The 22454-nt window shown below is 37.3% G+C and overlaps 2 protein-coding genes across 2 annotated transcripts; one reads left to right on the top strand and one right to left on the bottom strand.

The window, feature by feature from the left end:
• The first annotated feature begins 360 nt into the window (after positions 1–360).
• LOC110105278 lies at positions 361–7975 on the top strand. The gene is made up of 4 exons (XM_020834714.2): positions 361–620; positions 721–813; positions 5133–5325; positions 7616–7975. Exons 1-4 carry the CDS (start codon positions 618–620, stop codon positions 7744–7746), a joined length of 420 nt encoding a protein of 139 aa, XP_020690373.1. The 5' UTR covers positions 361–617; the 3' UTR covers positions 7747–7975.
• Positions 7976–8686: 711 nt separating this feature from the next.
• Positions 8687–13005, bottom strand: LOC110105280 (FRIGIDA-like protein 2). The gene is made up of 3 exons (XM_020834718.2): positions 12048–13005; positions 9773–9948; positions 8687–9688 (listed from the first exon to the last, which is right to left on the bottom strand). The coding sequence occupies exons 1-3, from the start codon at positions 12859–12861 to the stop codon at positions 9068–9070; spliced, it is 1611 nt and encodes a 536-aa protein (XP_020690377.1). The 5' UTR covers positions 12862–13005; the 3' UTR covers positions 8687–9067.
• Positions 13006–22454: the final 9449 nt, after the last annotated feature.

The following is a 22454-nucleotide window of genomic DNA, read 5'->3' on the forward strand; positions in this document are numbered from 1 at the left end:
TGACCTTTAAAATTTTTTATCATATACCATTTATTAATTATTTAAATATCTTATTTATCTTAAAATTTATGGAGATTTACATATATATATCATTTTATACATTCTTATTTGTATATCTAACATACAAAATTTTAATATTACACATATATCATCATATATTATGTTAATATCAAATATGCCACTCATATTTTATTTTTACCACCCATATATTTTATTTCTATCACGAATATTTAATATGAAAATAAACTATAAATGATATACATGATTTTAGACTTACTAAATTTGTCATGTTGAGTATTTGACCATTCTCATTTTAACTATAAGCCATTAAGATTTGACCAGCGTTTAGTTCTTCACTAGAACCAGGAAGACCCGGACCACCCAAAAAAATTCCAAAGAGAATTGGCCGTTTCTGCAAAAGAGAAGCTAGAAGTACACTTCTTCATCTCTCGCTCTCTTCCCCACTCTTCTCTGGCAAATTGATGATGTCGGCGGAATCGTCTCTAGCGATTATCTGACAAATCCGGCTAGCATTCGTCGCCGGAGCCTCTCCGGTTTATGCAAGCCTTCGATTTGGGGCCATTTCTCTGAGGACTGTGCCGTCTCTATTGCCGTCGATGGTGAGTTGCCTGCAAGATGCCCTTTGTTTATGATTTTATTCCTGCTCGTTTTTGGAATTGCTGATGCGGATTTAGATAATGTTCTTGCTGGGAGTTGTAGTTTTCTCGCTCAAGGAAGATCAAGGCGGCGGCGGCGGCTGTGAACAAGAGTCTGCCACCGGAGCCCTTGGATTTCTTCATATGGACTGTTGAGGTATCGTTCTTCCTTCGTTTGATATACATGCTAATTCATCGCCTTCTTCCTTCGGACGATTGCTAGATCTTTGTGTGCTCTGACGATTTTTTGCAGGGTTGGGAAAGAAAAGAGTTGGGGAATTTTCCCCCAATAATTGCGAATTCATGCAATTATTAAACTTAAAAGGGATGTCTGGTGGCGATTATTTTTACTTTTATTGGAAATTTCTATCATAGGTGGGCAATTGTAGATGGATTAGTTTTCACTTTAGTGGTGCTCGCTAAGGACAATTTTTTTCGAATAGATCTCGCCTCAAAATTCAGTTTAAAGATCTATCCGTTGATATGGATCTTTTACTGGGTCAAAGCTTCTATCTTTTACATGTGATGACGATTTTTTAAGGGGGAAAAGAGGCAATTAGCATGTTTCTTTCTACACTGAGGTGGTATGAAACTTTTTGTCAACTGGATGAAGAAGCAATCTGAAGAACCACATGGATGATAACAAGTTCTTTGTCTTTGTTCTTCTTGTAGATTGTGTTCTTTTGAGTTTTATGAAAACTAATGTAATTTTTCTTTTTGGTCCTTTAGCATGAGCTTTTTTCTTCTTGGTTACATTTCAAGTTATATATTTGGAACAGAATCTTCCCATCGCATACGGCAGATATCCTCTTTGTCAAGCTCATAGGTTGGTTAGAATCAAGCCATAACATGGGAACACCTTGCTTCATATCTTCTAAAAGCATTTTAAGTTCCATTCAACTGTAAGCAGCAATTAGTTAATTAATTATTTATTTATCTTTTAACTCTAAGAAACCTGGAGTTTGATTAATTCTGATCTGATATAGAAATTTTGAATGATTGATTTTAAGAGTTGACAAAGAACTATTGATAAGAAAATGACATGAAGTGCTTAAATGCGGGTTAAGAATAATCCATTACCTTAATGCCTTATACAGAACTGTTTGTTGAGCTGAAATGGTGGTTATCATCAAGCTACAACATTGGTTAACTTGTTACGCCTCCTTATCTCTAGAAAGATGAAAGATATCCTTTCTAGAGATAACTTTGGTTTTATGTTGCCATTCATTTCAAAACTATGATGGATCACTTAGATGAATAATCTTGATTATAAAAATTGAAAAAGGAGAAGGAAAAAAATTAGATATTTGACAAAGTGAAGTTTTCCTTCTGTAGATTGTGTTTTCCTTCTGTTTCCAAGTTGATAGTAGGTGAGCTTCTATTTTCAGAACTGATGATTATTATATGAGATAATGAAGAATTGCTGAAGAGTTAATATTCACATTGGCCCTCCTTTGGAGTGCAACCAGGTGCCAGGCGGGTGGGGGCGTGGGGGTGAATTGTGGTTGGGGAACTTTGCTGCCCATTAGGCTGGTTTTAGAAAAGAATGTTCAGGCTCGCTCAACTGTTTGTGTAGCATTAGGTGTTACTGTTTAAATCCATCTTGGACCTAGTAGGTTTTATATATACATCCACACTAAGGGTTATTTAGTGGAGAATGATTATGCATGCTTGACTTGAATTATGCTATTTAAGATTAATTGGGAGGAAGAATAATTTGCTGTGTATGCTTGTTTACCAATGACCAATTCTGCTGGCAGGAATTGAAGAAATAGATATTTCTTTTTGATAAACAATTTAAAGGAGCCTATTTAATTTCAATTTTTTTTTTAAACATGAAGTTTATTGATGCAATCTTCATGGACATGAAGCTATTTGAAGAAAATCAAGGTGCAAAGAAAACAGACTAGTACTGAAATTTCATGCTGCACAAAGATACTGTGGATATGAATTAAAATGGAAAGAGTATGGAAGAATGTAATTCTTATCTTAACATTGACTAGCATAAGAAAGCAGACATTTTCTATGGTTGAAAAATTTAAAATTAAGTTGCCAGATGTACAATGGAAGCTTTAGGGTAGGATTTTCCTTTGGTTTGGCTGAGCAAGAATCCTAACTGCTCTTTTCAATTTGGTTTACACTCCCAAATCTCTTACCGCGCTATTCAAGTTTAAGTGAACTGTGGCCGTTTCTCTAAAACTTGAGCACTATAGTCCCACTTTATTTTCCCTAGGAAATATGAATGCCAGGTGCTCTGGCAATTTAAATATCATCTTATTGTCTATAAACATTTATTGGGATCTTTTCTGATTTCCATGTTTTTTGGCTCTGTTTTATCAATTTCTGTTGAAGATGATGCAACTAGGGATGAATTGCATGTGCCCCATACCAGGTTCGTGTATCTTTGTATCCATCTTATTTCTGTTATGTATTGGACGTGTTTTTTTACTGGGTGGTAAGTTGTTCGATATTGAGATATATTGTCAAAATAGAAAAAAAAAAATCTAAGGCATAATAAAACCCAAAATTTCAGATCTCATGGCTGACATAATAACATTTAAATATAGAGATTAATTGATAGGAAACACTTGAAGATCTCAAGAATTTTCTAGCAATCTTTAGAAAACAGCGAGAATTTTCCTCCAAACTCCAATGAAAACCAGGGAAACAATAATTTTATTGCAAGAATCAAATGGAATGAAAGAAAATAACAAGATACAATTAATCCTCAATTCGAGAGGAGGATCTATCTCTCCCAAATCTCTATATAGACGCTGCTAAAGCCCAAAAAAAACTAAGAGATCTCAAATTTCAGCCAAATTGAAGATGCCCTAATCCTAGGAAAACAAACTATTTATTGCATACAATCAAAAAAAAAAAAAAAGCATACAATCCAAAAGGAAATCTCTAAATAGCCTCTACATTCAAATTTCCCTCTTAACTCCCTCAAAAAACCTTCCTAAATAGCTCTTTTGGTCCTGGTGGTTCGATCGGCACGTACAGGAGGCAGAGGATTTCTGCCTCTGTTGCCCGTAAGCCAGTCCTGTATGGACCGGCTCGACCGGTCCAGTGGACCGGTCTAACACTAATCCAGTGCTCTGTAACAGTCCAGTGGACTCGTCACTGCTAAATAACAAAGCATTCTACAACATATAAAATCAGTGATAGATGGCCCGTTGCTCTAAATAATTTATCAAATTGTCAGTATACACATTTTCATCAGTTCTGTTAGTAGGGTAAAAAAAAAAAGAGAAGGGATATTTTGTGGTTATTAGGGGAGATTTGAAAGCAGCTGCAAGAAATCCAATGTGGGGCACGAAACCTGCGGGAACTGAAGTGGAGGGAACTGGAATGTGGGTGGAGCATCTATTAAATGAACACATTACAAGATAATCATTCACATGACGAGTTCTTACTCGCAACTGTAACCATAAAAAGCTTAAAATGGCTGAAGACTGCGCATAAAATCATTATCACATCTTCATCTATTATCTGCTGAAAGAAGGCCTAGAAGTCATGAAAACTTGTTTTAGAAAGCATAAAGTGAGAAAAGGAGAAATCAGAGGCCTATGAGGTAACCAAAGCTTAAACAGCAAATTGCAAAGACAAGATCACTAAGAATCGCTTAAAGAGATTGAACCCTTGGATGTCAACTGGTGATGTCATTGTCCAATGAGAAGGATTAGGGGAGAAGAATAGCCCGAAGGCTGAGTTGAGCAAAGATTATGGTTGATGCTATGCTGCACTTTCCTCTAATTGTACCTGCTTTGGCATCTTATGAACAGCCCTGCCTTTTTGGTATGCTAATTTTATCTCGCAAATAGATGTTGATGTAGAATTCTTAATTTCCTCACAAAGGAGCAACTTCCAACTTTTAGCTTTTCTTGGTATTCCTCATTTTTCTTTGCTTATGAGTTCTATTTCCTTATGTGTAGTTTGATTTTATGGAGCAAATATTAGGCTTTGTAATAGTAAAATGTTGCACATTATATAAATAATATAAAAAAGGAACTTTTGTGAAATATGGAATCATAATGAGAAAAGTATTAAGAACTAAATTTATTTAGTATGCTTTAATATAGAAGCTTCACACTAGTTAAGAACATCAATACTTATGTAGATGGCGCACTGAACCTGTTTTGAACGTTTCTTTTGCATTTTTTTTATGTAATAATTGCCAAATGTGTAAATAACTGGCCCCTCAACTATTACTTTTGAAGGTCAGAGAATTATTCAGAGAAAAAATATTATTGTTGTAAACCATCCCTTCCCTTCAAAAAAAAAAAAAAACGACCCTCTTTGCATACATAAGATAAAATAAATTTCAGGCTTGATTAACCAACTCAGATGTTGTAATATGCTGCTCAAGTGCAAAGGAGAATTTGAATGTAATTGGGAAGCAGGTGTAGAGCTGCTACTCATTACTGAATATGTATTGTTGTTAAACATACTTTCTTTGCCTAACATGTTTTTCAGGATGTTAGTTTGTGGCTTGAGGAGATTAACCTGGGTAGTTATCGGCAAGTTTTTGAGGAGAATGGCGTAAATGGTGAGTACTTGGAGGGCTTATCCATGTTCACAACCGAACAGATTCTGCGATTTATCAGGCGATGCCATATGAAGTGGGGAGACTTCATTACACTCTGCAAGGAACTAAGGCGCATTAAAGGTTCTCTCTTTTCTTCTTTCTTTTGTGTGATTTGTAATTTTAGTTACTGCCATTACGAATGAACTACTAAGGCTTCGTTAGGGCGGCTTTTTGGTTGCTTCTTAAAGCAACTTTTTAGTTAAAAAAATAAAAAAATTTGTACAAGAAAACTGTTTTAAGAAGTAGTAAGAAAGCCGTCCCAAACAAAGCATAAATAAGAGCAATCTGGTAATATCGATTGCTCACAAGCATTAGAATTTTCATGTTGACAAAAGCATATTTGGCATATCTGAATCTTGTTCTACACACATGTTTTTTATATACTTTATGAGATAGAGGCTACATATTTAAGAGTTAAATTATAGCTAAAGTGATTTTATGTTACATGGAGTTTGTTGCAAGTTGTTATTTAAATGTATGAGAATTCAAATTTTACTTATGTAGCGATAGTTTATTACTAGGACTCAAGTATTTCAAAAGAAATATAATTCAAATCCAATTTAGGTACCATATTAATTAAATGCAAATCAAATTAAAATAAAAGAAAAAGTAGCAAACATATGATAAGGTCTATTGTCATTAATTGGACTCTTTTACAGTTTGTCTAATTTGGGATATGCGTTGCTGAAGAGGCTAAGTATATGGTGAACAAAAAAAATTTTAATGAATGGTTTCAAATTAAATCTCAAATGAAAGACTCCTATAAAAGTAGTTTACTTTGTTGGTAGATTCAAATTAGCTTGCAATCAAATTTTATTTAAGAAGCAAGTAATGTTATCATCAGACTAAAGTTTAAACAAATCATTAATATCCAAAGTTTACGCATTAGTGCATAATTACCAAATAATTAGCCAAATTGTTCTATTAAGAAGCACTCAATTCTAAATTATTATGGAATCAATATCATTATATGTATTTGATTGTTATTTATTATATGTATTTGATTAGTCTATAATTAAGTGGTTTGTAAATATGTTGATGGCTTTTGAATGTCCTGGTTTAGAGATTTATTTAGCAGCTTAAAGGTTTTTTTGGTTGGTTCTAATTAGTGTGGTAAGCTTAAGTAATGATAAATCAGTTTGTACCATCCCAAGCCCGAATGTTAAAAGCACATTGAAGTATTGAACAGATAAACCTAGTGAGTAAACATGATATAGTAATGCCATCGAAATAACATGACTGCCAAACACATTGCAGATTAACTTAAAGGGGTTGTTTGGTTAGATACAATGTGGTGTAGAGGCCATTTGGTTGAAATAGAAGTGAATGCATTTTATTCCTAATGTATGGGTTTTTAACTTTCGGGGGATTGGATGAAAAGCAAATCCAAAATAAAGTAAATGCAGTGTATTCCATCCTAGTTCATTTTTTGAGGTAAAGCATTCTCACTCGTTTTGGTCGAGAACGGTTTACACCGATCACTTGCTTGTTTGACCATTGCCGACGACCATTGCAGCCGCCGCCGGCCGCCCCCCTCTATCGGTCACTGCCATCGCTCCTAGCTGCAGCTAGCCACTACCGCCTCCGGCTTCCCACATAGCCGGCCACAGTCCACCACTACCTGCCATCGCCAGCCACTGCTGCCGACCAACCACCCGGACACAACCATTTTATACTTTATATTGCATTCACTTTACTTCAAACAAAATAAAATAAAGTAAAGTCATGCATTCCATCCAAACAACTCCAAATATTCCTTTTATATTGCATTCCTTTTTCAGGCAACCAAACAACCCCGTTAAGTATTTCAAATGCAAGGGTTTTGAAAATATTGATGCTTGGTTTGATGAAAAAGAAATACAAAGTAAAGTAAATGTAGTAAAAATCATTTTAGTTCATTTTTAAAGTAAACCCAACTTGCATAGTTTTTAGTGAGAACTATTTATACTATAAGAAGCTCACTTGATCGATGATCGTTGTCCATCACCGTCGTCAGCAGCCGTTGCCGTGTGCCGGTTACCACCATCTTTGGATATTCATTGCTTCTAATAAAAAAAATATACGCATGCATTTATTTTACATTCATAAAAAAAATTCAAAAGTATTTCTTTTACACTGCATTTCTTTTTTAGCCAACCAAACTTTCCCTAAGACATCAGTAGATTGACTGGATCATTCATTAATCCAAGTTAGCTTGATCAACTATATGTATCCGACCGCCCGTAAAGTTGTCTGGGAAATCAGTTTTAACATGTCTCAATTGATTTCTACTAAATTTTCTCATGCAGATGCATTTTATAGATTTCCCCTAACCATTTGTGTTTTTACTCACAAGGGAGCAATATGTTTAACCTCTTGTGTTTACACACAGTTGCTTGTCTGAAAGGCGAGCAAGAAGTTCGAAAGCCATGGTGGGCGCCGTCGTGCTTTTCTGCGGTGTTTGTTAGAATGGCCAAGCGAAACCGACAGTCTCGAGTCGTCTCTCTGAAGCTGGAACCCTAATCACACAAACCAGAAATGTGCCATTGTTAGAGCTGGAATCTTCATTGCAGACCACTCTGCTCTTTGTTTCTTAATATGTTGTTTTATTGTTCTGTTCCAATATTACAGTAGAGTTTACTTGTTTGCTTTTTTGATAGGCCATGGTGCGCTGTGGTCCCTCCAAACATTTATTTTGAATTTTATTTCCATATATTTTTGCTTTATATATAATGCCTTATATATTTGTTAATTTGTGTTGTTTAATAATGATAATGATGAAAGAAATAAGATTACATAAATAAAAAAATAGAAAAGTCAAATGAAATTTAGGAATTTTTTTTTTAATTTCTAAGTGATTAATAAGTCCATCAAAAAAATTATTACATTAAAAAAATATTAAAAAAGAAAACTATCCTAATTGAAATCTAAGATTTCATTTAATAAAAGAAAACAAAAAGTTCATTTAAGATAACTTTTTTTATATAAAAATTTTAAAAGTTGCTTTAATAATCATTAAGAAAGCAGTCCTAAATCAACTATTAATGATTATGTTGGCATAAAATATCATTAGAATCGAAAATAATAAGAATCAAATTTTTAAGTACTTGAGCTGAGACAAATTTGCTTTTATGATAAAAAAAATTAAATTATTATTAAAAAAATTACTGTTTTTTTTTTTAAATAAATGATGGTAAAGTTTCTAAACTCATAAGATTAGTTGGTAGTTATAACTTCTCATTAATTGCGTGCTAAAAACATTTATGAAGGTAAAAGTTGGTGTTTAAAATCTTTTACTTATGGCAAACATCCATGATACACAAAAAAAAATTATGGATGACTAGAAAAATTTTACATTAAAAACTTATATAGGGGGAAAATTATAATCTACCTAATTATAATAATTCATTATAGAATAAGAAATACAAAAAATATCACTTTCTCACAACTAAAGAAGCCATCATACTGATAATAATTGATTGATTTTCATTATAGGTAGACGAACTTTGGATATTCATAAGCGGACAATTACAAACCCAACAACAAAAGATAGATCTTAATAGGAGTACAGAAATGGTGACGACGATTGCTAGTAGAGATCATCAATTGTGATAGTCGAAAAATGCAACAGAACTTTTCCCATCTCTCAATACTTCAAATCTCCAATTATATATACATTCTAATATAATCCAAAGTACTTCATCGTACGATCCATATTGATCCCTTTATCACAAATGGATTAATCAGCTAGCCATCTCATCACCTTTAAATCAATCAAACTCATCGACTAAAAGCAAGTTCTATCTTAAGACTGAAGATGGGAAGAATATATGCCTCCAGAGCATCAAGGATAGGGTGGTCGATTATAAGGAGGAAAGCCTGAACCGGGGTAGCCACCATATGGGAGTGGCCCGAGAGACCCGACAAGTCCAATGGGATTGCCAAGACCATAAAAGGGTGGAGCCGCAGCCGAGCCATACGAGCTAACCAAACCCATATAAGCAGATGGATCAACCAGACCCAACTGCGGTCGATTTTCGGAGTGCGGGTGCCCAGGAAGAATAGTTGGTGCAGAATTTACCGGCCCAGGTTGAGGCTGAATTTGGGAATGTGGGTGCGGACGAAGAACAGTTGGTGCAGAATTTACCGGCCCAGGTTGAGGCTGAATTTGGGAATGTGGGGGCAATGGACGAAGAACAGTTGCAGAAGAATCCGATGGCCGAGGCCGCTTGTTAGGTTGTTGATGCTGATTCTGATTCTGGTTCTGATTTTGGTTCTGGTCGTCGGGAAGGACCGACATTCCTTTATTTTCTAACCACTGTTTTTCCTTCTCTAACCTCTGCTTTTTAAGCTGTTGAACGCGATTCTGAAGACTCCCGAGGGGGTATAGATCTCCTAGATTGAATTCCTTCACAGCTCTGATTACTGCTCTAACAGCAATAATCTGTTCTGAGATGGCTTTAGACTGTCCCAGATAATAAAAAAAAAACTGATTTTGAATGCAAAATCTCAATTAAAAAAAAAAAAAACTAAAATGTTTGTGAGATACCTTGAGCTGGGCAGAATTTTTTCCCTGCAGTGCCCTTTTCTGAAAACCCTTACCGGCTTCCTTTATATAAGCCTCAAAAAGAGATGCAGGTGGAAACTTGTGCTGTAAATTGAAAGCGAGAACAAATTTGACAGAATCTAGTTGCCTCCCCTTCTTGTTCAACTTGTTAATCAAATCTGCCAAAGCAAAATATTTGAAGGTGTCATTGTTCACACTGGGCAGAAACAATCCACAATTGCTAATGTTTTTAGTAGGTAAGTAATAAAGAATGCAAACAACATGTTACACTGGTCCAGCAGGTCCACGCGGGACTGGCCCAGGCGCGAACAAGGCGGAACGTCTCCGTCTCCTGCTCTAGTCGCACGGACCGAAGGAGCTAACGGAGCATTTTAGGAAGGATTTTTTAGGGATTTGGGAGGGAAATATGAATGTAGGGACTGTTTAGGGATATCCTTTTGATTTGTATGCATTAAAAACTTTGTTTTCCTAGGGTTAGGGCATCTTGAATTTGGGCTGAAATTTGAGATATCTTAGATTTAGGTTTTCCTTTGGGCTCTAGCGGCGTCTAGAGATTTGGGAGAGATCGATCCTCCTCTCGAATAGAGGATCAATTGTATCTTGTTATTTTCCATTTCCCTTTTATCAAATAATACAAATTATCTACTGTTTTTGTGGTTTGGTGTGGATTTTGGTAGAGAAAGCTCGCTGTTTTTCAAAGATTGATAGGAAATACGTGAGATCTACAAGTGTTTCCTATCACAACATGAGCTGCCTATTTACATCAAAACAAGCATAATGATAACCACAGAAACAGAAGAGAAAATCAACTAGTAATCAGCCAAGAGGCCTTTTATTCGCACAGTAATAGGAACACAAAGAGAAGACAGTTAAACGTGAATAATCGATTACATGGACAGCCCTATAACATAAACATACCAAACAAGATCACTTAATTCCAATCATTAGTTAAAACCAAATGCTTATTTTGAGCACAAATGGTAAGTGCCTAGCGGATGAAGTTGCCCTCTCTAAGAAATGGCAAAGCTCTTGTAATTCTGCTACATCAAATAGTCCATCAGAATAAATAAATAAATAAAACAATAAGTCATTAACTAAATAAAAGGAGAACTGGACTAATGTTGAAAAGTTTAAATGAAGAAATGCAACAAGAGTACTCTGAGATATGACTATCATGGAGACAATATAAAACTTATAAAGTTATAATTGAACATGTATGCTATATAATATGATTGATGAGCAATAAATAAGTATACATAGTTAACTTGAGTTTGGTAAAAATGAAAATGCTAGGATAACATATTAAAATTAGGAATGATAAATTGTAAAAAGATTATAATAACAAGAATAATAAATGCCAGATCAAATGATGAAATAAATTCGACCTTATTTATCTTATACTTAAGTTTTTAGAAAGCATGAACTCTTCTCAAACTTGAAGTCATCACTTGAACTCGTCCACTAAACTCTACACATGAACTCATCTCAAATTTGATTAATATTAAATTATAATTGTGCATTTAAGTTTGAGTAAAAATATTTTTAACATAATATATGATATTAAGATTTTGCTATAACTCTAGGGGTGGCAGCCAACCCATGATTCCACCACTATAACTGAGCATATAGATAATATGCAAACTCCTAAATATGAACTTCAATATGTTGCGAAAAATTCACCACACAACCTATTGACACATGATCTAAAATGTTCCTATGATTTTAAGGTCACCACAAATGTTTAACAATAAAAAAGACTAGAAATAAAGACTAGGCTAAAGTATCAACATAAAACCAAAGGATACTACATGATAAAAAAAACTGCAAAAATAAATAAATAATCAAGTGTGACCTACATACATAACTCTATGTGAGGAATGCAAGAAAACACAATTGTGTGCTTACTATGTACTCCACCGACTTGGATAGTTGTGTAGTTTTGTGTGCTCCACTCAAATGGAATACACAGTTGTATACTTTCCTTACATTCTGCATTGCTCTTTTTTTGTTTTGTTTTTTGAAAAGTCTGCATTGCTCACATAATAATTCCTCACATATAGAACTATGTATGCAGATTGTAGTACACAACTATGCATTGTGCCTTCCACAATAAGAATTACATGCATAGTCTGGAACTAATAATTTCTACAGGAAAAAGAAGGCAAATTTGAAGGTTCCACCAAATTAACAAATGAGTTCATCAACAAAATTTTTAGTTGTGTTGCTAGATAATAGAACAAGGCCATTCAGTTCTTACCAGGTAACTTTTCTTCAAGTGCAGAATGCCTGCATAGATCAACAATATTCTTCTTACTGGCCACCGTGACTAGAACATCCAAAATATCACCAATCGCAAAATACTCGAGCAACCCAAACGTAACAATCAGACGCAAAAAAACCATTAACACAACCACATGGTGATTTTTCTCCTTTTTTTCACTATTAAATATAATTTGACGATTATGGTCATTTTTCTGAATCTTAATTAAATCGTAGCAGTCTTTCGCCACCCGCCTCGCCCTCTCCTTGTCTGAATGCTTGACTTCCAACTTCAATCCATGAAAGCACTCCAAGATAACCAAATAAGTCTTCCTGATCGTCTGATTCTCGCTTTGCGTCTTTCCGCTAGACGATACAAAGCCCTCGAACGAATCCAGTACCAGCTTTACTGGGTCGGGCGAACACAGAAGGGCGGGGCCGAGTTCTCTACGCACCGCCGCATTGTCCTTCCGATCAATAATGCACGATTTCAGGCCCATAGCGTCCATCTTAACACAGTGGTACTTGAGATCCGTACGAGGCTCAATCACCGGCCTATCTTGACCCACCTTCGCATTCGCTGCCGAAACAGGGGCAGTGGGCTTCTCTGGCGCCGGCTTTGCCTTGAGTTCCCGGAACCTCTTGTCGATGGACTTCTCGATAACGGAGAGATGGTCATCGATATCCCTCCACTGCAGAGTGAACGAGGTGAAGGAGGAGGAATATGATTCTAGTTCCTCGAAAGCCTTACGTAGATCCTCCTTCTTGGCAGGGATGGAGTTGATTGCCGCCTGGATATCGGCGATGCCCATCTCAACGAGGAATCCCTAGAGACTAAAAGATCACTAGGTAACAGGAAACGCTGAGAGATCACCCTTCTGGAGAAGCGAAACCCTAACCCTTGGTACTATGAGGGAGGCCGGAGCGTATCGACAGGCACCGACGGTGCGTTTACCACATAGCTTTTTTTTTGTTTTTATATATATTTGCATGTCTAATATTTAATATTTTATAATTATTTATATAATATTTAAAATTTTAAATTATATAAAAATATGATTAATATTTGAAGGAATTATATACAACGGTATCTACGAATAGGGCTGCAAACGAACCGAGCCGAGCCGAGTATGTGAGTGTTCATGTTTGTTTATCAATCAATTTTTAGTCAGCAATACCAACTCACCAATCTCTTTTTGTAATACAAATCAAAAATATGACCACCTTCATAGTAGATGCCGAGTTAGCATAATGCAACACATTTTATTAGTTCGAAGGTGATTCGATTCATAAGTCAGCATAAACATATCTTAATAGAGATTGTGATGCCTTAGAATCTAATTTGGAAGAATTAATAATTATTTGACAGAGTCAAAATACGAGTTATTACAGAGATGATCGAGAATTAGGGCAGCTATAAACAACATGAACATTAATTTCTTAGTATGAATAGAGAGAGTTATAACCTTGGCATTGTTTGCATGTGCTAGAAGAGGAAGCATGAATTCAATATCAAATATTGATACAAAATATTGAAGCAGTAGTGGTAGTTATGGATCCTCCTTTAGTAACATTTGGCTTACGTGCAATATTCATTTATGTTGTTACATAAGGTAGACTAGGGAAGACTTCAACGAGATTAGTGAAATTTTGCATATTAAGTAGACGATTTAGAAGGAAGCAAGCTAACAAAATTGTTGAAATTGAGGAATGTTCAAATCTAATATCAAATGATTTTGAGAAGAAATGAAGATGGCTTCAAGAAGAGCCAAGGAGGAAGATGAGAGCATACGGTAGAAAGAAAGAATTATTATTATCGTGATGCCTGGTGTACAGGAGCTGAGAATATAAAGCCAAGTAAATGGCAAGAAAAGTAAAATTACAAATAAGTAAATAATTACAGAAATGCTGAAGGTAAGTATATCCTCTAATATCGTCCCTCAAATTAAGCATTCGGAGGCCGAATGGATAATTTGTTGCGCAATTCATTGAACCGTGATATGGTAAATGGTTTTGTAAGGATGTCCGCGATTTGATCTTTGGAGGAGATATGGACGAGTTGAATGTCGCCGGAAGAGATTTGTTGCCGAATAAAGTGGTAGTCGATCTCGATGTGCTTGGTGCGAGAGTGGAAGACCGGGTTCTTGGCGATGGCTATGGCTGAAGTGTTGTCGCAGTGAATGACCGTTGGAGCTGGTTGAGGCAGATGAAGCTCGGCGGCTAGGCGACGTAGCCAAAGAACGTCCAAAGTGGCAGCGGACAAGGAGCGATATTCGGCTTCCGTAGAGGACTTCTCTACGGTAGCTTGCTTCTTAACGGTCCAAGAGATGAGGTTAGGACCCATGAAAGTGCAGAATCCCGAGATGGATTTGCGATCCGTAGAGTCCGAGGCCCAATCGGCGTCGGAGTATGAGTGGAGAGTGAGAGAGCCACGAGTGATCGGCAATCCATAAGAGCGAGTCCCGCTGATGTACCGGAGTAAGCGCTTGAGGGCGGTATAGTCACGTTCCGTAGGTTGCTGCATGTGTTGGCAAATGCGGTTGGTGGCGAAGGCAATGTCCGGACGTGTGATCGAGAGATATTGCAAAGAGCCTGCCAGACGACGATAGAGAGACGGGTCGGAGAAGGGAGTCACGTTTGTGTCGTGTTTGTTGGAGTCTGGAATGACCGGTGTAGGAGCCGGTTTGCAGGAGTCAAAACCTGAATCACGAAGAAGTTTGGTTGCGTAGTGTTATTGAGAAAGAAAGTAACTATTAGAGGATTGAATCACCTGGATGCCGAGAAAGAGTGAGATGTCCCCGAGCTGTTTAAGTGCGAATTCGGACTGCAGGTGTTGGAGTAGTCGGCGAATGGCCACGGAATTGTTCCCTGTCACTAAAAAATCGTCAACGTATATGAGAATAAAAATTTGAGTATCTGCAGTATCCAAAATTAAGAGTGACTGATCGGCCCGGCTGAAGATGAATCCTTGAGATTTCAGAAAATTTGTGAGTTTTTGAAACCATTGTCTCGGGGCTTGTTTTAATCCGTATAAAGATTTGTGAAGTTTGCAAACTGCATTCGGTTGCTGCTTGTTGACGAATCCAGGAGGCTGCCACATGTATATGTCCTCCGGGAGATCGCCGTGGAGAAAGGCGTTGGCGACGTCCAATTGATACATGGGCCATTTTTGTTGAAGTGCAAGTGTGAGAAGTAGACGGATGGTCGGCATTTTGGCAACGGGACTGAAGGTTTCCGTATAGTTTATGCCGAACTTCTGATCATAACCAAGAGCGACTAATCTGGCCTTGTAGCGATCCACCTGACCGTTTGGAAGGAGCTTAGTTTTGAAGGTCCATTTGCAGCCGAGGACCGGTTTATTCGGCGGAGCTGGAACGAGGGACCAGGTGGCTTGATTGGTTAGAGCTTCAAATTCGGCGTGCATAGCAAGGAGCCAGTGGTCAGATTTCATGGCTTGATTATATGAAGTGGGAGTAGTAGGAGAGGTGGACTGGGCGAGTAGATTGAGGATTGGCTTGGGTTTGCGAATACCTGATTTCAACCGGGTTTGCATGGGATGAGGCGGATGTTTGTCCAAGGCAGTGGGCGGAGCAGGAATTTGGTGAGGTGAGGGAATAACATCGTGGCTTGAGTTAGCTGTTATGGTGGGACTAGGCGGAAGTTGGTTGGTTTGATGTTGAGGTTGGGAAATGGAGGAATGGGTAGGAGTATGCTGGGATTGAGCAGAGGATGGAATTAGAAGAGATGGGGGGTGATATATTAACTGAATAGGATCGGTAGGTGTAGGCTAGTGAGAGAGGTGTTTAAATGGAAAATTGTTTTCGTAAAAGACCACGTGCCTGGAGATATGAGTTTTTCCGGTGAGGGTGTTAAAGCATTTGTACCCTTTGTGAAGGGGAGAGTACCCAATGAACACACAGGTTTGGGAGCGAGGGGTGAATTTGTCGTGAGCGTAAGGACGAAGCCAGGGATAACAAAGACACCCGAAGGTGCGAAGATGATTGAGGTTGGGCAAATGACCATGCAGACGATGATAGGGAATGGTATTGGAGATGGATTTAGAGGGAAGAAAATTGATTAGGTAATGAGCAGTAGCCACGGCTTCCGTCCAAAACTTGTGCGGAAGGCTGTCTTCGAGAAGCAACGCACGAGTAAGATCGAGAATGTGACGATGCTTGCGTTCAGAGATGCCGTTTTGTTCAGGTGTGTGAGGACAAGAGAGTTGATGATGAATGTCATTATCAGATAAGAATGTTTTGAAGGCATGGCTTGTGTACTCACCAGCACCGTCGGAGCATAGAATTTTGGGTGTGGTATGAAATTGGTTTCGAACCATATGGCAGTAATGCTGAAAGGATTTGAGGGCTTCTTGTTTGGACGAAAGAAAGTAGAGCCAGGAGTGCCGCGTGTAGTCGTCAATAAAAAGAATATAGTATCGATATCCGTTGAGGGACGGAATCGACGTTGGACCCCAAATATCAGTGTGAATTAAATCAAAAGCATTAGTAGTAACAGAATTGCTTTTATCAAAAACTAGTTTGTGGCTTTTAGCCTTATTACAAGAATCACAAACAGTAGAATGTTTAGAAATAGCTAAATAGGGAAAGGTCCTGGCAAGAACCGCAAGAGACTCTTGGTTAGGATGACCTAGACGAGCGTGCCAGGGGTTGAGAGATGTCGTCGCCGTGTTCAGGGCCGTGTGACTGCTGTCCGAGGGGAAGCTGATACGGTAGAGGCCGTTATGCAGGCGTCCAAGAAGTAGAGGATGATTGTCCCAGAGATCCTTCATGACAAATCTGTTAGCATCAAAAGAAATAGAAATTGAATTGTCTTTAGTGAGTTTTGAGACAGAGAGAAGGTTGTGAGTAAGAGACGGGACGTGAAGGAGGTTGTTTAGACGGAGCTTACGAGACGTGTCCGAGAGAGGAAGCAGACCTTGACCGGTGTGTTGGATGGGCACAGACGAACCATTAGCGGTAGAGACAGCGTCAGATCCTTGGTAAGGGGACGGGTAGTAGAGGTTCGAGGCATCCGGCGTAAGATGAGCAGAGGCGCCGGTGTCGAGGACCCAATCTTGAGTGGTCGGTGAAGTCGGATTGGCAAGACGAGCTCGGGGTGCTCGGGTATCGGTGGGTGCATATTTCAAGTTGCACCTGTGCCAGCAGTTCAATGCGATGTGGCCCGGCTTGCCGCAGATTTGACAAGTGGGTCGCGTATTGGTCTGAGAGGTGGTAGATGGGGGAGCGGGGATCAGTGTCAAGGAGCTGAATGGCTGGCTCTTATTCTTGCCAAACCGCTTGCTAGAATTGTTGCGATTGCGGGATGTGGAGGCGTAGAGAGCCGTGGCGGATGCGTTGATGAGAGAATCTTGAATGAATTCATGTTGAAGATGAATTTCTTCATTGCAAAGCATGGCGTAAAACGTATCGAGGTCGATGGGTTGAAGAGAATTCCGCACGGTGGATTTAAATGAGTTGAACGTCGGCGGGAGTCCATTGAGTATATGAAGCATAATGTCTTCTGGATCGATTTTGGAGCCTGATGCAGCGATATTATCCACAATGGATTTGATACGAGTAAGATACTGCTGCATGGGAAGATCTTTCATCTGGACACGGTACAACTCGTTCTTGAGTTGCATGACGCGTGATCGACTAGTCGGCTGGAGTCTTCTTTCAAGAGTTGCCCACGCCTCATGAACAGTAGACGAGGTAATGATGTAGGGTAAGATTGGTTGAGATACCGTGGAGAAGAGGGCTGAAAGCAAATTGCTATCGACGAGAAGCCAGTTAGCGTAGTCGGCCGAAGAAGGATCGGAGGGTGGTTGCACCGTGCCGGTGAGGTATCCGGCGAAACCATTGGCGGTGAATTGTTGAAGAAGTTGGACACGCCAAATCGGATAGTTGTCCGTAGAGAGGGGATGAGGAGCGAGATTCTTGATGTTGGAGACGAGGAATTTCAGCGCCGAAGGAATTTGGCTGGCCATGGCGGTGGCGGGATCGGTAGAGAGGGAGGTGGAATGAATCTCTGCAGATTCTGGATCTCCCATGGAGGCGACTGATACCATGAGAAGAAATGAAGATGGCTTCAAGAAGAGCCAAGGAGGAAGATGAGAGCATACGGTAGAAAGAAAGAATTATTATTATCGTGATGCCTGGTGTACAGGAGCTGAGAATATAAAGCCAAGTAAATGGCAAGAAAAGTAAAATTACAAATAAGTAAATAATTACAGAAATGCTGAAGGTAAGTATATCCTCTAATAGATTTAACATGAATAATAGGCACTATCAGAAAATTGTGCTAAGGCAGCACAAAATTTGACCTTCCCCGGCGGTTTTAACCGCTACTAATTTCTTTGCAGCGGTTTTAGAACCGCTGCATATCCGCTTTGATTACAATGCGCTGCAACAATATTCTGCAGCGGTTTTACAACCGCTGCAAGTAAGCGCTGTAGAAATCACTTTTTTTGGTAGTGAGGGAAGTTAAAGGAAGAGAAGGGACCTAATATATGTGGAGAAAACATTAAAACAAATATTTCATTAAATAAATCATTTATTTAGCATAAGTTAAAGCCCCTTTATATTGAATTATTGATTTAAAACTTACAATACATTCTTAGTAATGTATTATCTAATAAAACAATCATATAGCCCACAAACCACATGAACACTTGCTTGTAAAATCAATTTGAAAGACAATTCTAATAAATAAAAATTAAATCAGGATATTCTGAAACAAATTATACCATGAGGGACTTAAAAATTTATTAATTTACTTTAAGATGAGTGCAACACAAATTCTTCATATGTAACACTGATTTTAAAGTAAATATAATGTGTTTATTTTATTATATAAAATAAAATTTTTAAAACTAAATATGTGAATAATAATTTAAATATTAATTTAGTTTAATTCTTTTGATAATTACGGGCTTATTATTTTTTTCTAATACAATTTATTTTAGGAAAATATGGGTTTGTTTTTCATTCTCATAACAACTTCATGGGATGCATGGAGACATCTATCTTTTTGCCTTTTCTTGTGACTGTTCAGCAAATTGTGAGCTTTTGTGCTTTTCTTGGCTGGCTCTTTTCCAAATCCCTATCAGAATATTCACATTATTCAGTTGGTATTGAAAAATTAGGTTTATTTTAACACATTTGTGAATTGTGACTGATTCCATGCAGGTATATGTAGGTTCTACCTGTTTGATGCTTTCAAAAGAGCAAGGCGACTCGTCCGGGTATTGTTACGTGCTGGAATAATCATGCGGTAAAGGGAAAATATCTTAGTATTATATCAAAATTCGACACAGACGAATAAAAGATGAGTTATAATGAATACTAGAGTTTTTATGTGGTAAATCTGAAGAGGGGAAAACCACGAGCTAGGTTTGACTCAATTGAAATAATTTCACGTGTGTATGTCATTGGTTATAAATGATTCACTTCGTTGTTATTAAGGAAAGCACTGATACAATATAAATATACTAATTATATAGAATTAATTTCATAGTGGAAGTTGTAAGAGCCTTGAAGCACTGGAGCTATCTTCAAGATATCATTTGAGCAGAGGATACCATATATCAAGTAATTCAATATAAAAATAGATATTAGGCAATTCAATATAAATCTAGATGTTGACATTAGGAACTAAAATTGATGTCAATGATGTGCATTGATATTATAGGTGATGGCTAAATCAATATTGGTGACTGTAGGCGATGAAGTTATTAGACAACGAAGTTAATGTGAGTCAGTGTTGGTGTAGGCGGTATACATCGACCTTATGTATGTATTAGCAAGCATGGACATTGTTGACAACAATGTGCATTGGTGTATGTAGATGGTAAAGGCTAGGAGACTATTGTGAGGGTGACGGTGATAAGGATACCATAATAGAACAACAATAATTGGAGGATTATAGTTGGGCGATGGTAGTCATAGGATTGTAGTCAAGCGATGTTGACTAGAGGCTGTAATCAAGTAATAGTAGTGGGAGATCATAGTTAAGCGGGAGTAGTTGAGTAATTGCAGTCGTATGACGGTGGTTGGGAGATAACAATCAAGAGATGATAGTTTGGAGATTATAGTTCGACAATAGTGGTTGAATGATCGTAGTTGGACGACGATGGTCAGGGGACTACACTTGGGTAAAAGGGGTCCAAAGTTAATATTTGGGCGATAATAATGAGATAATCATGCTCAGGATATTGTGATAAGAGGACCATAGTTGAGCAATTATATTTGTAGGATTGTAGTGAGTGATGGTGGTCAAATGAATATTTTTTAGGTAGAAGTGACTGGAGAAATATAATCGAGTAACGATGTTTGAAAGATTGTACTTATATGATAGTGGTCAGAGGAGCATAGTCAAGTAACGATGGATTGATGATCACAATTGGAAAATGGTGGTAAAAAAAACGTAGTTGGAGGAAAGCATGACAGTGATAATGATCAAAGGATAACAGTTAGGAAAAGAGGGTTGTTAGATCATATCTAAGCGATAATGATTGGATGACTTAAGTTGGGCAATAATTGTTAGGAGACTATTGCTGAATTGTCATGATCTGACCCTATAATGACCTGCAGTACAACAAAATAAAGCTAAGTTTGCCAAAAAGAAACTAACTTGCCTACAACACAGATCATAACTTGATATTATAATTGCTCAGCTTGCACCTTGCCCTTTCCCTGACCTGAAAATGGAAGCAAAGACATGAGGGAGCTAACATGGCTTAGTATGCTACAAAATCCTAAAACATAAATTATAAATGAAAAGAATTGAAAAATGCTATGTTAAAATAATAAACTAAGTATCGTATGAAAAACGAAAACTAAAACATATATTGATATTGAATACATTTAAAGAAACTACTAAAATTGTACTAAGATTGGCTGAAATATAAGCAAATACTTTATAGTAATTATTAGAATGACCCAATTTCTCATATATAATAATTAACAGAATCCCTTATCACCGCTAATAAAATTCATTCTTAAAAAATATAGCCCTTATGCTCTATAATTTTTAACACATAATAAATAACAGAATTCATTCTCACAGCCAATTTAAATATTTCAATCATGACACTAAAAATAAAGTGCATTCTACACTACTGAAGTGATCATAGTATTGTTACAATGTTGTGGCTGTATTAGGTTGTGAACCTGTTTTGATTCCTCCTGAGGAGGTGGTTGCATCTCAGGGGGATTTGTTTATGTCTCCTCAGGCGGATCCTACTGTTGTCAGGCTCGAACCTGTTGTCCTAGAATCCCGCTTTTGTGCTAGTGACGTTGGTGGTGGTTTTAATTCTAAAGTTACTTTGTCTTGTGTGCGTACTGTGTCTGTCATGTGTATTTTGGCTGAGGCTATTGCACATACTGTGGTTGTTGAGCATTCTGGTTCCTCGGTTTCAGACAATATTGGTCAGAAGAGTGTAGCTAGAAGATGATAGTTAAGAGATTATAATATGGTATTGGTAGTTTGGAGTCATTCAAGCAATGGTGATTAAATGATCAAAATCAAGCGATGGTGTTCAAAGGTCTCACAGTTTGGAGGTGGTGGTCAAGAGACCATAGCTCGAGCGATAATGGTTGGAGGACTATTGTTGGGCGATATAAGTTGGAAGATCATAACTAATAATAATGGTTGGAGGATCATAGTTGGACTATGATGGTTAAATGATCATAATTTGGGGTTAGTGGTCAGACGCAATTATTTAGGTTTGAGTTAAATGGGTCTGGTTATGGTTTAACAATTCATGCTCGACTTTAAAATTTTATGTTGATCCACAAAAATTGCATTATTCATATATTAAATGGGTTAAAGAGGTCAGGTTTGGCTAGGTGGGCTCCGATCATGGTGGGCTTGAGTGAAAATATTAACCCATAGAATAAATGGGCTAGATTCATATCAAGTATATTCGGTCGAGTCTACTTTGGGTTAGATTTGAACCCTGCTCACTAACTTTAATTGACACTCATGCAATAGAGTGTCTGATTTCTACCAAAAAAAAAAAAAGCCAAAAATACTTTTCCAAAATTTATGAAAGGAGCATTCTTCCAACTTATAGAATTCCAAAGCTTTTATCAGATTTTTGTATTCTAAATTATAAGTCATATATGAATTAATGAAAATACAAGTTATTGCTACTCATATATACACATTTGCATATTTTTATGTATACATAAAAATAAAAATAAAAATATTATCATGACAAATATGATTATATAATTTTTTTAAAGTATTTGATTAATTTAATTTTTAAAAATTTAACAAACTTAAGTTGATTATCAAATATAATAAAAATCATGCATGAATTAAGTGGACACCTCATGCTTATAAATATTATTAAAATTATTCAAATAACGGCCCCGAAATGGGCCCACCAATGCCCCCATAC

The sequence above is a fragment of the Dendrobium catenatum genome, unplaced genomic scaffold (genome assembly GCF_001605985.2).
Source record: "Dendrobium catenatum unplaced genomic scaffold, ASM160598v2 fragScaff_scaffold_716, whole genome shotgun sequence".
NCBI classification, from domain to species: domain Eukaryota; kingdom Viridiplantae; phylum Streptophyta; class Magnoliopsida; order Asparagales; family Orchidaceae; genus Dendrobium; species Dendrobium catenatum.